The 13,610-nt window shown below is 43.5% G+C and overlaps 2 protein-coding genes across 2 annotated transcripts; both read left to right on the top strand.

Moving 5' to 3' along the window:
- Positions 1–3,565: 3,565 nt before the first annotated feature.
- LOC109941829 (B-box zinc finger protein 22) lies at positions 3,566–5,891 on the top strand. The gene is made up of 2 exons (XM_035961738.1): positions 3,566–4,715; positions 5,284–5,891. The coding sequence occupies exons 1-2, from the start codon at positions 4,461–4,463 to the stop codon at positions 5,596–5,598; spliced, it is 570 nt and encodes a 189-aa protein (XP_035817631.1). The 5' UTR covers positions 3,566–4,460; the 3' UTR covers positions 5,599–5,891.
- Positions 5,892–7,205: 1,314 nt separating this feature from the next.
- Positions 7,206–11,265, top strand: LOC103635592 (ubiquinone biosynthesis O-methyltransferase, mitochondrial). The gene is made up of 3 exons (XM_020542434.3): positions 7,206–7,585; positions 8,974–9,063; positions 9,582–11,265. The coding sequence occupies exons 1-3, from the start codon at positions 7,326–7,328 to the stop codon at positions 9,691–9,693; spliced, it is 462 nt and encodes a 153-aa protein (XP_020398023.1). The 5' UTR covers positions 7,206–7,325; the 3' UTR covers positions 9,694–11,265.
- Positions 11,266–13,610: the final 2,345 nt, after the last annotated feature.

The raw sequence follows: 13,610 nt of genomic DNA on the forward strand, positions 1-13,610 counted from the left end.
ATCTATTACCATACCTGAACTATAGATGGCCAACCGGGCCGCACGGCACGGGTGGCACGACCAGGCACGACACGACCCGTGCCGTGCCTGTTAGTGCCAGCGTGCTGGGCCGAGTGCCGTGCCTGTTAGTGCCAGCGTGCTGGGCCCTCGGCCTAGACACGACACTATTAGTGCTTAGCCGTGCCGTGCCAACCAGCACGCCAGTGCTAGTGCCAGCACGGATACTATGCATAAAAATCCCAGCAGCGACATTCAAACACTCAAACAGAATAAGTGAATAACAGATAATTTTATTATGACTTCTAGCAATCAAATAGATATAAGATAATTTCAAACAACATAAAAATGGTCACACAGAGAGTAAGAGACTAATCAAACAACAATTTTATGAGCTGTAGTGCAATGGCTGCCTCGTTAAAAACCTGTCTAGGTAAAACTCACCCTTGTGAGAAACCCTAGACAGGAAAAAAGAGTACAACCCAGCTCATTAAAAAGTTTATTGTCCTTACAACAAAGTCCAGTCCAGGTGCATAATATTACAGTCCCATTACAGAAATGGTCACAAAGAGAATAAGAGAGTAAGATACTAGAGACTAATCAAGATAAAGATTTTCAAATGTTTCTTCAAGCTCTTTGTCATCCACCATGTGTTGCATCCTTGCTTCAGCATCCTCCCAATCTTTAATGCATGTCAACATCTCAACCACATCAGACTTCAATCTCCTCCGCTCGTCGATGATCCTGCCAGTTAAACTAAAAGTGGATTCTGAAGAGATGGTAGACACAGGAACAGTTAAAATATCTTTAGCCATAATTGACAGTACTGGATAAGTGAGTTTGTGCTGATGCCACCAGTGCAAGATGTTGAAATCATCAGTCATCTGGCAGTGTCACAATCTAAGTAAGAAATGAGTTCAGAAGCAGTAGAAGCTGAAGAGCTTGCAGCATGCAGTAGAGCAGTTGCAGAGGTATCTCTAGCAATGTTTAGAGTAGAAGCAAAAGAATGCATACCAACAGAAGTACCCACATCATCAGCATCATCATAAATTTCATCCCAAGCAGACCGTTTCTTACCAGACAAGTTAGGAGGGACAACCCTATTCAATCTAACAGATCCATAATTCTCTTCATATTTATTATAAACATCAGTAAGCTTAGCGCTAGTGGTAACCTGATAAACAGCATAATCTGTACTTGTCAGGTTCATTAATCTTCTAAGCACTCTACTAAAACCTTTCATTTTAGCTCTAGGGTCCAAGATGAATGCAAAAGAGTAAAGTAAAGGGATGTTCCTCCAATATTTATTATATTTATCTACCATAGGTTGAATGACACCTCTGATGTGAGTGTCATTAGCATAGTTCTTTAGATGTATAGCAATCTTAACAAGAAAATGAAGCATAAGTGGAGAGATTATCTCTATTTTAATGCCTGTGTTTGGCAGTTTACGAACTAAAAGGGACTAAAATGGAGCGACTAAAAATTAGTACCTACAAAAAAAACACCCCCTTATACAATTGATCTAGAGTTGGTCTATGTTTCTCCCTGTAGCCAATGGGGTTTAAGCTCATGCTTCTCTTAATGTGACATTGGAAGATGTAAATTGTTGATTGCGAGAGTATTGCAAATTATCTCTTGGCTGGGACATATTTGTACATATTAGTTAGTTAGTTAGGATGTGTTTGGTTTCTAGGGACTAATTTTAGTCCATCCATTTTATTCCATTTTAGTCACTAAATTACCAAATGTGGAAACTTTTGGCAATTTAGGGACTAAAATAGAATAAAATGGAGGGACTAAGGCCCCGTTTGGTTTCTTTAGTCCAGAGACTAAAGTTTAGTCCCTACCATATTTGGTTCTATGGACTAAAAATATTCAAAACACATTAAATGAATCATAAGAGGACTAAAATACCCCTTAACATTCTCCCGCCATTAGTGCAATTGAAATAAAGGAGGGCAAAAAGTGAAATTTATATGGTTTAGTCTCTTTTAGTCACCCCTTGAGGGACTAGAGACTAAGGGGGTGTTTGAATGCACTATAACTAATAGTTAGTTGGCTAAAAATTGGTGGTAAAATTAGGGGGTGTTTGAATGCTCTAAAACTAATAGTTAGCCACTAAAATTAGTTGAGACATCCAAACACCCTATCTAATAGTTCAACTATTAGCTATTTTTAGTAAATTAGTTAATAGTTAGGTATTTATCTATTAGCTAGCTAATTTCACTAATAATTTTTAGCCAACTAACTATTAGTTTTAGTGCATTCAAACACCCCCTTAGCTAACTAACAAATAGCTACCTAACTATTAACTAATTTACCAAAAATAGCTAATAGTTGAACTATTAGCTAGGGCGTTTGGATGTTTCAACTAATTTTAGCCACTAACTATTAGTTTTAGTGCATTCAAACGCCCCATAAAACAGTTTAGTCTCTGTTTTAGTCCCACCGTTTGACAATTTAGGGACTAAATGGGACTAAAATAGTGGGACTAATCTTTAGTCCCTCAAACCAAACGGGGCCTAAAAAATAGTCTCTAGAAACCAAACATCCCCTTAGCTAGCCAGATGTAGTAGAAATTTCTATAAATAGAAAAGTATTGAAAAACATCAATAATTGCGAGGAGAATAATTAATGTTGGCTAGAGTTGATCATGGTGTCCTGCGTGGACCCAGGTATGAGCATGCTTGCTTCACCATACTGCCTGGACTACTAACCATGTGCATGCACATGCAGTCTCAGTTTGCATTTCCAGCCTTGTTTTGATGAAATGGATAAGCATTCAATCTTGATTTCTGATGAAGTGTGCACTAGAATGGCCCAAGCCTTGATGGTAGCTTTGTTAGACTACATTGCAATTTTTACTTGAATGACATGTATGTTTAAAGGACAATGGTGAAGATAATTCTAAATGCATGCATATAGAAGCTTTCTCTTCATTTGGTCATATATATTCTTCAAGGCCTGAAATATTAGAGAATTACATAGCTAAATGTACTACATGCTACGTGAAATGGTACATTTAACTAGAGTGCACCCCAATAGGCTTTACATTGCACTTGCGCAAGTTTTCTCCTTTTCACCAGCACCTAATTTACCACAGGTGGAACAAATAGGTAATCTTCAAGATGAAAGACAAGATCGCTACATAATGCACACAATAGCTCAAGCTCATGTGTGCGTTGCATCCCACAGTCTCATGCACATGTTTACTTACAGAAGTTCATGAAAAGACACGTGCAGTTGTAAGTTGTAACCACCTTGAAGAAGCTAAAGTAAAACAACATGTGTTTTCTCTAATTACAACACATTATGTCCTATCATTTTTTGTAACCTTCACATTTTTCTGATTTTTAAAACCTGGTAAATGCGTCAACCATCAAACTGTAAATTTACTAATCCCAGTCCATGTATAGTGATGCCATTATTTTGTGTCAACCTAAGTTATGAGTACTGTGAACAGATAAATTTATTTGCCTGGTGTGTTTCTGCAAGTTGCATTTGTTATGCTTCTGGTTGCTAGATGAAAACCCTTGTTTCTGCACTAAGGGCTGCTGTAGTGCTGTTGGGTACTTGGATGTGCGGTGTACCTTCTGTTACTCTACATTGTTTTACTTATGAAGGTCGAATCACTGTCTGGATGATGAGTGAACTACATTTTACATTTTTGAGTTTGTTGAGTTATATTGTCCATGGACAAGCTGTATCTGGATGTGGCCAACCGGCTTCAGGGGCTCATGCGGCTGGCACAAGGAGAAAACAAGCAACAACCTTATTCTGAGTTGCTATCATTATTTGTTAGTTAGCTACTAGATCCATTTGGTAGTATTTTATCATCTTGCTGCTAGTATGTGGTTAGAGAGGGCATGTGATCATTAGTTGGAACTTGGCAGACTAGAAGAATATCAATCAATATTGTCCTAGTCCCATTCTCCTACCCTTACCCTTGTGGTGTGGTTGCCGGCTATCAGCGATGTCATGCTGCTGAGGTTCAGGGCCATCTAGACCAGAGTTTATCACAACGATATAGTTCGCTACTGTGACACAGTTTGTTTTGTAGTGTATCGAATCCTCCTGCAAGACCCTTCTCATGTTTATCCTTACTGCAGGAGGCTTCTGGATACTTCTTCTGCCTAGAGGACCGTGCACTACTTTGTAGAGACTGTGATGTTGCTATACACACAGTGAATTCCTTTGTTTCAGTACATCAGAGATTCCTGCTAACTGGAGTTCAGGTGGGTCTTGATCCTGCTGATCCAGTTCCACCTATTGCTGAAAAGCACGTTAATGCTGCTGGTGGATCAGTAAATCAACCAGTGAGACATCAGCCAAAGAGAAGCCCGACAGTTCAATTTTCAGTTGAAGGGAGTGCTTCTGTTCCTACTAAAAATGTAACAAATGGAGATTGTTCGAGGCAGAATTTTGTCCCAACAGCCAGGGGAGAAGTGGTTGATTGGACTATGAATAATAGTACAATTCGGTCAGTAGAATCTCCGCCTAAGTACATTTCAGAGGAAAGCCCGACACTTCTGCAATCTAGCCAGACCACAACAGTCTTCTCCAACCAAATTAATGGCAACAGTGATGGGGCCTACCACTTGTCATTCTCAGGTGGTAATGTGACAGACAGCCTACCAGATTGGCCCGTGGATGAGTTCTTCAGTAACTCAGAATATGGTCCAAACTTTGGCTTCTCCGAGAATGGTTCTTCTAAGGCAAGTTACCATATATACATTTTTTTCTTATCTTTTTGCCTCTCTTTCCTCCATATCGTTAATAGCCTACTAGCTTCTGTTCAGTTTTATGGTCTTTTAGACTGTTGATTCACATAGGCAGCATTTCTTGATGTGGATGTTCATGTTATTTCTTGCATAGTTCATGGTTGACTAGCTTCATGCATTTGAACTTGTGACCTTCTACTATGACGAAAATTCAGATTGTTGTTGTAAACATGATTTAAGAGCTTGAGAGTGACATCCTTTCTGGCATCTACATGAAGAAAGTTAATGGATAAGGTTATTTAGGTTGAAAATTGATCTGATCCATTGTTAACTGGCTGATGGTGAACTAGAGTTTCAGATCTGTGCTGTTGTAGTGCTAGGTTTAGTTGCTACATTTGGTGACCGTTACTCTAGTTTAGGAGATTGCTATTTGCGGTAGTCCAGGCTTTGTGGATTGTGACATGATGACGATCATTATTTCGTTTTAGCGTAGCATCAGATTTGTTCATTCACTTGAAATACTTAAAAGACAGACTACTGAATACCATTTCTCTCTTTACAGGGTGATAACGCTAAGCTGGGGGGCGCTGGTGGATCTCCACAATGCCGTTTGGCTGAAGGCTCAGTTGCTGAGGAACTATTAGGGCAGGTGCCTGGATTGATCACCGATGAATATATGAGCCGAGTACCTGAGAATTCATGGACAGTGCCTGAGGTTCCCTCTCCACCAACAGCCTCGGGGCTCAACTGGCACGGGAATTTGTGTTTCCCTGCGTATGACAGCACCATGTTTGTTCCTGAAATTACCTCCCTTCAGAACTCCCAAAGTCACTTCACCGTACCTTCCAGTTTCAAGCGCCGGAGAAGAGAGTACTGAGAGGCGACAAGAAGATCACTAGACACCACTGTCCGGTCTAGGCTATCTTGAGAAAGGCTTCTTGGTGGGCTAAATGACGAAAGAAAATATCCAGGACTGGGTGGTCATTCAAACATCAACTGAGCTATCCAGTAGCCAGGTTTTAAGTGTGTTGTAATGCTTCAATGTGTTTCATTTTCCAAAGACCTGAGCTTCGCTTGTGATTTGTTCCGAGCTGTACGGTGTCGATTTTGTGTATATAATATAATATAACGAAATAAAGGGTACCCAGTATGAGTATGATCATTCCGAAATAAAGGGTATCCAGAGTATGAGTATGAGCATTCGCGAGTACATCGCACACTGGTGGTGGCACATGAAGTTACTTCTGCAATACATCGCTCGATCATAAGCTCAAGATCAAACCTGAAGATGACAGATCATAAAACTCAAAATCGAACTATGATTTTCGTAAAGAATCACAATTTAGTTAGACTTATGCACGAGTTAAATCAGTCGATACCAGATGTGACAATGATTCTGGTAGTGTTTCTTAAGTTTCTATCTAGCCTAAAACTCCTCACAAGCTTAGATTCAAGAATTGACTCAAAAGTCCAAACAAAAGTTAGGAAGAAAATAGGCAAATCAAAATCCAAAGCAATCAACTTGCATAGAGATAATAGATTTTTTTTTCTCTTTTTTATATCACTTGACGTATGATAGATTATAACTTGAAATTTAATATATTAATTAATAGAGTAAAGATAAAATATATCTATATTTTTAAAAACTTTGAATTTTTTGTTAGTTTAGTTGTAAGATGGTTGCATGAGAAATTTAGGGCTAATTTGGCGGAAGGAAAATTGTAGGGGATATAGGGAGAAATTGCCTTACTATTCAAAATAAATAGCAAGAGAATTCCTCTCCCATTGATCACCTCCCATTCTTCTCCCACCAAACTAGCCCATAAGAACTAATGGTGGGATCCATGGGGTTTCCTCTCCCATATATTCTCTGTAATCCTCTTGTTACTAAACCAGCCGTAATTGTACAATAGTCTTTGTTTTAAGTCATCATAAACTAGGTGCATGAGAAAGACAAATGGAATTAGTGTATTCATGATTTTGCATCATAAAGCCTTTGTTTGGTTACAAGGGATAAAATCTCGATTTAATCCGGGTCTGGATTGGTTAAATCCATACCTCACATTCAATCTCATGGTGGAATTAAATTCATCATTTAATCCATACATCTCTCAAAACTAGTTATTCTTTTGATCCATAGATTCTAATATAAACACGTGCAATATCTTTATGGATTTGTTCCATACCTAATGAGTTATGGATATAATCCATGCATTTCATAGTTTTAAAAATTTCCAAACCCTTGGACTATAATTCATGAGTTTAACTGAGTTAAAATTTTTTGAGTAGGTTTGGATTATTTTGAGACATGGATTGTGACATAGATTTAATTCCAATTCATAATAATCTAGAGTTGGATTGATGTAACTAACAAGGAGGGCGCACGATTTATTTTTCCACAAAAAAGTAACCAGGGAAAAGAATAATCCTTACCACACTTTCGTCTCATCTGAGCCACTCGATTCCGTATCCAATGGTTTATGTGTTCTCTGAGGTCCGACTAGCAAAGTGGAAAATCGATTTGTCCACATTTCAGGCGGACACCACCGTGTCGCCCCCGCGTCCTAAACCTCTCACTTCGCCGGGGTCCGGTAGCGGCGAACGATGCTCCGCCGCGCGCTCCTCTCCTCCGTCTCCCCACTCCACGGAACGGTACGAATCCCGAGCCCCAGCTACTCTCCTATCCAAGCCCTTCTCGCTCAATGGAGCAGGTACGCCTCCGTGGTCTCATCCTCGGCCCCGCCGCCGCCGCCCCCCCCTCCATCTCCGCCTCGAGGTCCATCGAGGTCGAGCGGTGGAGGTACCACTTCCTCGTCGCTGAACCCTGCAGAGGTCGCCAAGTTCGCCTCCATCGCCGAGACATGGTGAGAAATAAGATCCTTCCTTACTTGCCTACGACGATGACCTCCCGTGCTTGTTCGTGGACGTTTGGATAAGAAATTTTTGAGCGTGTGTGAGCTTGGGCGACAGCAGTGGCGGAGCCAGAATCTTTCTATGAGTATGGCCGGATATAACACTAAATTTTTTATGCAAATGCGTAGATAATGGCACATATCATTTGAACACAATAATTATAATTTAACGTAAAATTGACTTAAACAAGTGGTTACCTAATTAAGATAAAGATAGATTTTCGTCTCGGTGATCAATTAATCAATAGTTTGTGTTGCTTTCATCAACATTAGGATGTTATTGTTCGAACTCTCTTAAGATGGTGATTTCAACTCTATTATTAAAATAATCATGCTCTGTAGGAGTGCATTTGTTCATATAGTCAATGGCTTGTATGGATCCAAATCCAATAGGTAAAAATTGCGTTAGTATGAAGGTATGTGTATGTGGAATCTGTATACATGGATATGTAAGCTGCAGCTAGTAGTCATATTTGAAGCTATTTATATGCATTAACAACTTATCTTCAGCTATTTCTATGATCAAAACTTCAAAGTATGGCAACACAGTAATATGAAGATGCAAGAAAGAATAATTAAGAGTGCTCACCGAGGGGATATGTGCATCGCGTGCCCTGGTTACGTGCGCGTGCCTGCATCCTGCACGCCGCTGGCCGCTCGCTGGCTAGCTTGCCGCCGCCATGCCGGCGTCCGGGCAGGGGCAGCTGCTTGCCGTGGTGCCGCCGCTCCCCGCTCGACACGCGTGGTTGGCTGGTTGCCGAGTCACGCCGCCGCCACTCGATTGCTCCATAACCTAGCGTGAAAGCCGATGCTCGCTACAAATCGCAGTTGTGCGCAGTGGGGTGAAGGCAATTGCTGTGCACTTTTCTGGGCCCATACCTAGCAATAATCCGGCCCAAGAGTAGGGCCCAGGCCCTAGTGGCCATAGGCCTGTATCCGCCCCTGGGCGACAGCATGGTTGAGCGCGTGCGTGTATTCGAAGGATGGTGGTGAAACAGCTACATCCTAACATGGGATACAAAGTTTAACAGATCAGTTGGCAACCCGTTTCCGAACGCATTTGAACAGAATCCCTACCATCCTTCATTTACTTACTGCCCTTGGCTGCGGTATGGATGGAGATAGACAATGATGTTATAACTAGTGTTGGATCACCACACATGTTTATGAATACCGGCAAGGAATCACGCAAGACGCAACTAGACCTGAGTAAGGTAGGACTGTTCAGCTAACACCGTAACTTAGAATCACAGATGAAATGCTAAATCGGTAGCGAACTACAGGTATCTCTTTGTATGTTTTAGCTCATTGACGATGGTGCTATCTTCTGTAATAAACAGGTGGGATTCTAGTGGCCCATTCAAACCTTTGCATGTGATGAATCCAACCCGACTGTCTTTTATCCGCTCCACTCTCTGTAGACATTTCAGGTACAATTCTGCACCCCTTGAACTTATTCATTTTTGTTGGTACCACAGTGAGCCGCCTGAAATATACATGAAATCTACTGCCAGCTGTATTTCTCGTGGTATACAAATAAATTAAAGGTTGAATCGACATTATTTCACTTCTCCGGCCATTTAACACATTCATTTTACCGATCATCAACAATGGATTCTAATGTTCCTTTGATGGTGTATCTTACCATCTTAAAGCCAGAGTTGATAATCATGCTGTTTGTGAATATCATCTCTTAAGGCATTCTTGGTCTACATTGGCAGTGTTTTCCTATAGAATTGATTTCTTGATTGAGCTGGTTAATTAGTATGCTTTACTAAACTAATGAAATCAGTAACGGTGTTTGTAAATTTGTGTGGTATTCCATTTGCATTTATGTCTGGGCTCAAACTTCTTTGTTTCGACTGTAAACTGATACAGCTTATGAAACAGCACATGTTATTTGTTAATGTTTTGCTAACTGCATAAGTGTGCACAATTTTTCAACCAGGAGGGATCCAAATTCATCTAAGCCACTTGAAGGTCTCAAAGTTATTGATGTTGGATGTGGAGGTGGCATTCTGTCAGAGGTAGAAAGCTTCTCTGTGTCAAATCATTTCTGAGAATCGCTATTGGCACTTAACATAGTATAAAATGTTAGGAAAGTAATCCTTGATTGGTGCTAGTTTACTTATTCTGTTTTAGGAAATAGCTAGTATGGTAGTGGATCAGTCTTATATGGACGGATCCAATCAGCAAGATCAGGACTGATAGCAGTCCGGATTATTACCTTGTAATAGCTAGTTTGTTTCCTTATGAAAGTCTATAAATATATGGCCTTAGAGGCTAAGAAAAGGCAGTCAATAGGACGCCACCAAATCTGCTGTGTTCCCCTCCAAAAGAGTTCGCGTGCGTGTGAGTCCCTGGGAGGTTTTTCTTATACCTGAAGAACTTACCTGGGAGGTAGGAACTCGCCGGCAACCTGCAGGGTTGTCTCTCCGGCGCAGATTCCAACAACTGGTATCGGAGCTAAGGAGGAGCAAGATGTCGAAAACTGTTGATAGCAGTGCGACATTCAGGAAGTCCAGCGACGACACCTCCAAAGATGGAGCAGTGGTCCAGCGAGTAATTCGTGAGGTGAGTGCAGGGAGTGGATATCCCACACTCACCAAGACCAATTACTCGGACTGGGCACTCCTGATGAAGGTGAAGTTGAGGGCGAGGATGTTGTGGGACGTCATCGAGCACGGAGGAGCAGACATCCATGAAGAAATGATGGCACTCGACGCTCTCTGCAGCGCAGTGCCACCAGAGATGGTGTCTTCGATCGCAGACAAGTCCACGGCAAAGGAGGCGTGGAAGACCATTGCAGACCTACGGGTCGGCGATGATCGCATGAAGAAGACTGCTGCTGTGCTGCTTCGGAGGAAGTTCGACTTGGCAACTTTTAATGACGGTGAGTCCGTTGAAGATTTCGCGCTGCGCCTAAATGGCATGGCAGCGAAACTCTCCACTCTTGGAGCTGGCGTGGAAGAAGAGAAGATCGTGGAGAAGATTGCTCGCAGCGTTCCACCACGCTTCAAGCAAATCGTCCTCTCCATCACCACTCTCTTCGACCTGTCAACCCTCACTGTGTCTGACATGGTGGGGAGGTTGAGGGCAGCGGAGGACGCCTTTGAGGAGGCCCCAGGATCACTTTAGCACAGTGGTCGACTCTACCTCACGGAAGAAGAGTGGAATGCCCGGCGCAAGAAGGAAGTCGAGCACCATCCTGGCAGCAGCTCGGGTGGAAGATCAGGGCGCCATGATGGAGGATACCGTGGGCGTGGTCGGGGCCGTGGTCACAGTCGTGGCAGAGGAGGGCGCTCATCAGGTGGACCACTGGCTGGAAAGGTCACTGGTGATGAGTGCAGAAGGTGTGGCAAGATGGGACATTGGGCGCGAGAGTGTCCGTCAAGGCACAAGAAGGAGCAAGCACATGCTGTCCAAGAAGAAGAGGAGGCTACACTTCTTGTGGCAAAGACGTTCCCGGTAAAAACCTCAACACTTAAACCATGCTGCAAGATGTCTAGTTCTCATCTAGAGATCAGGGAGGAGAAGGTGTTTTTACAGCATGAAGAAGAGGAGAAATTAGAGGAGGGAACCTGGATCCTGGACACTGGAGCCACAAATCATATGTCCGGATCCAGGGCTGTTTTCACCGATCTGGATACCAGAGTGCTGGGTACTGTCAGGTTCGGTGACAACTCGGTGGCTCAGATTGAGGGACGAGGAACCATCAAGTTTATGTGCAAGAATGGCGAGACCCGGTCGTTTGTTGGGGCTTATTTTATTCCTCGCCTGACAACAAATATCATCAGTATTGGGCAACTTGATGAAGCAAAGTACAAGATTCATGTTGATGATGGGGTGATGCATATTAGGGAACCTGATGGAAGATTACTGGCAAGAATAGTGCGGGCTGAAAACAGGCTGTACCTCCTTCATTTGAAGATACAACAGTCTGTGTGCCTAGCAGTGCGTGGGCGCGAAGATGAAGTAGCCTGGCGGTGGCATGAGAGGTTTGGTCATGTTAATATGGCTGCACTGCGGAAACTAGAGAAAGAAGAACTGGTTCGAGGCTTGCCCAAGCTCGGACAGGTTGAAAGGGTGTGTGAGGCATGCCAGGCAGGCAAACAGAAACGCACCTCTTTTCCAGCGCAGGCAGAATACCGAGCAAAACAGCGCTTGGAGTTGGTACATGGTGATCTGTGTGGTCCTATTGCCCCAATGACACCAAGAGGTAACAAATATTTCTTGCTGTTGGTGGATGATTTGAGTAGATATATGTGGATGGCTGCAATCTCGTCGAAAGACCAAGCTATTGATGCAGTGAAAAGAATTCAGATGCAAGCTGAAAGGGAATCTGGACTCAAGTTGAAGACACTTCGAACTGATCGAGGTGGGGAGTTCACCTCGGGTGAATTTGCGGAGTATTGTATGGCCAGTGGTATTCACCGACAACACACTGCGCCGTACAATCCTCAACAAAACGGCGTAGTGGAACGCCGGAATGGGACTGTTGTGGCCACAACAAGGAGTATGTTGAAGGCAAAGAAACTCCCTGGCTGGTTTTGGGGAGAGGCAGTAAAAACTGCTGTTTATGTTTTGAACAGGTGCCCAACCAAGAGTGTAGATGGGATGACTCCATTTGAGGCATGGCATGGCAAGAAACCAGCAGTTCACCACCTCAAGACGTTCGGCTGCATTGTCTATGTCCGAAACACTGTTCCTCATCTGAAGAAGCTGGAGGATCGAGGAAGGAAAATGATCTTCATTGGCTATGAAGAAGGCACGAAGGCATACCGGGCTTACGACCCCATCACTGAGCGTGTTCATATTTCAAGGGATGTCATCTTCGATCATATATATTTTTTCGTAAAGGGTATCCAGTATGAGTATGATCATTCGCGAGTACATCGCACACTGGTGGTGGCACATTAAGTTACTTCTGCAATACATCGCTCGATCATAAGCTCAAAATCAAACCTGAAGATGACAGATCATAAAACTCAAAATCGAACTATGATTTTCGTAAATAATCACAATTTAGTTAGACTTATGCACGAGTTAAATCAGTCGATACCAGATGTGACAATGATTCTGGTAGTGTTTCTTAAGTTTCTATCTAGTCTAAAACTCCTCACAAGCTTAGATTCAAGAATTGACTCAAAAGTCCAAACAAAAGTTAGGAAGAAAAAAGACAAATCAAAATCCAAAGCAATCAACTTACATAGAGATAATATATATTTTTTTCTCTACCTAGACTGGTCTGACAAGCCCATCACCTTCGACCAAGTTGACCACCCCGACCACGTGCCGAGCCCGGGGAAATACCCGCTCGTCGTCGACCCCATCATCGGCGACGTCAGGCTCACCAAGGTCCTGATGGATGGGGGCAGCTGCCTCAACATCATCTACGCCGAGACCCTCAGGCTCCTGCGCGTCGATCTGTCCTCCGTTCGAGCAGGCGCTGCGCCCTTCCACGGGATCATTCCTGGGATGCGCGTCCAGCCCCTCGGACGGCTCGACCTTCCTGTCTGCTTCGGAACGCCCTCCAACTTCCGAAGGGAGATTCTGACGTTTGAGGTGGTCGGGTTCCGAGGAACCTACCACGCGGTATTGGGGAGGCCATGCTACGCGAAGTTCATGGCCGTCCCCAACTACACCTACCTGAAGCTCAAGATGCCGGGCCCCAACGGGGTCATCACCGTCGGCCCCACGTACAAACACGCGTTCGAATGTGACGTGGAGTGCGTGGAGTACGCCGAGGCCCTCGCCGAGTCCGAGGCCCTCATCGCCGACCTGGAAAACCTCTCCAGAGAGGTGTCAGACGTGAAGCGACATGCTGGCAATTTCGAGCCAGCGGAGACGGTTAAGGCCGTCCCTCTCGACCCCAGTGGCGACACCTCCAAGCAGATCCGGATCGGTTCTGGGCTCGACCCCAAATAGGAAGCAGTGCTCGTCGACTTTCTCCGCGCAAACGCTGACGTCTTTGCGT

The sequence above is a fragment of the Zea mays genome, chromosome 8 (genome assembly GCF_902167145.1).
Source record: "Zea mays cultivar B73 chromosome 8, Zm-B73-REFERENCE-NAM-5.0, whole genome shotgun sequence".
NCBI lineage: Eukaryota > Viridiplantae > Streptophyta > Magnoliopsida > Poales > Poaceae > Zea > Zea mays.

What these genes read in the sequence shown, in the direction of transcription:
- LOC109941829 (XM_035961738.1), top strand. Translation starts at nt 4,461, where the DNA reads ATGAATAATAGTACAATTCGGTCAGTAGAATCTCCGCCTAAGTACATT. An exon ending in CCGAGAATGGTTCTTCTAAG is followed by an intron (nt 4,716 to 5,283) that starts GCAAGTTACCAT and finishes CTCTCTTTACAG; the next exon opens with GGTGATAACGCTAAGCTGGG.
- LOC103635592 (XM_020542434.3), top strand. Translation starts at nt 7,326, where the DNA reads ATGCTCCGCCGCGCGCTCCTCTCCTCCGTCTCCCCACTCCACGGAACG. An exon ending in GCCTCCATCGCCGAGACATG is followed by an intron (nt 7,586 to 8,973) that starts GTGAGAAATAAG and finishes TGTAATAAACAG; the next exon opens with GTGGGATTCTAGTGGCCCAT. An exon ending in ACTCTCTGTAGACATTTCAG is followed by an intron (nt 9,064 to 9,581) that starts GTACAATTCTGC and finishes TTTTTCAACCAG; the next exon opens with GAGGGATCCAAATTCATCTA.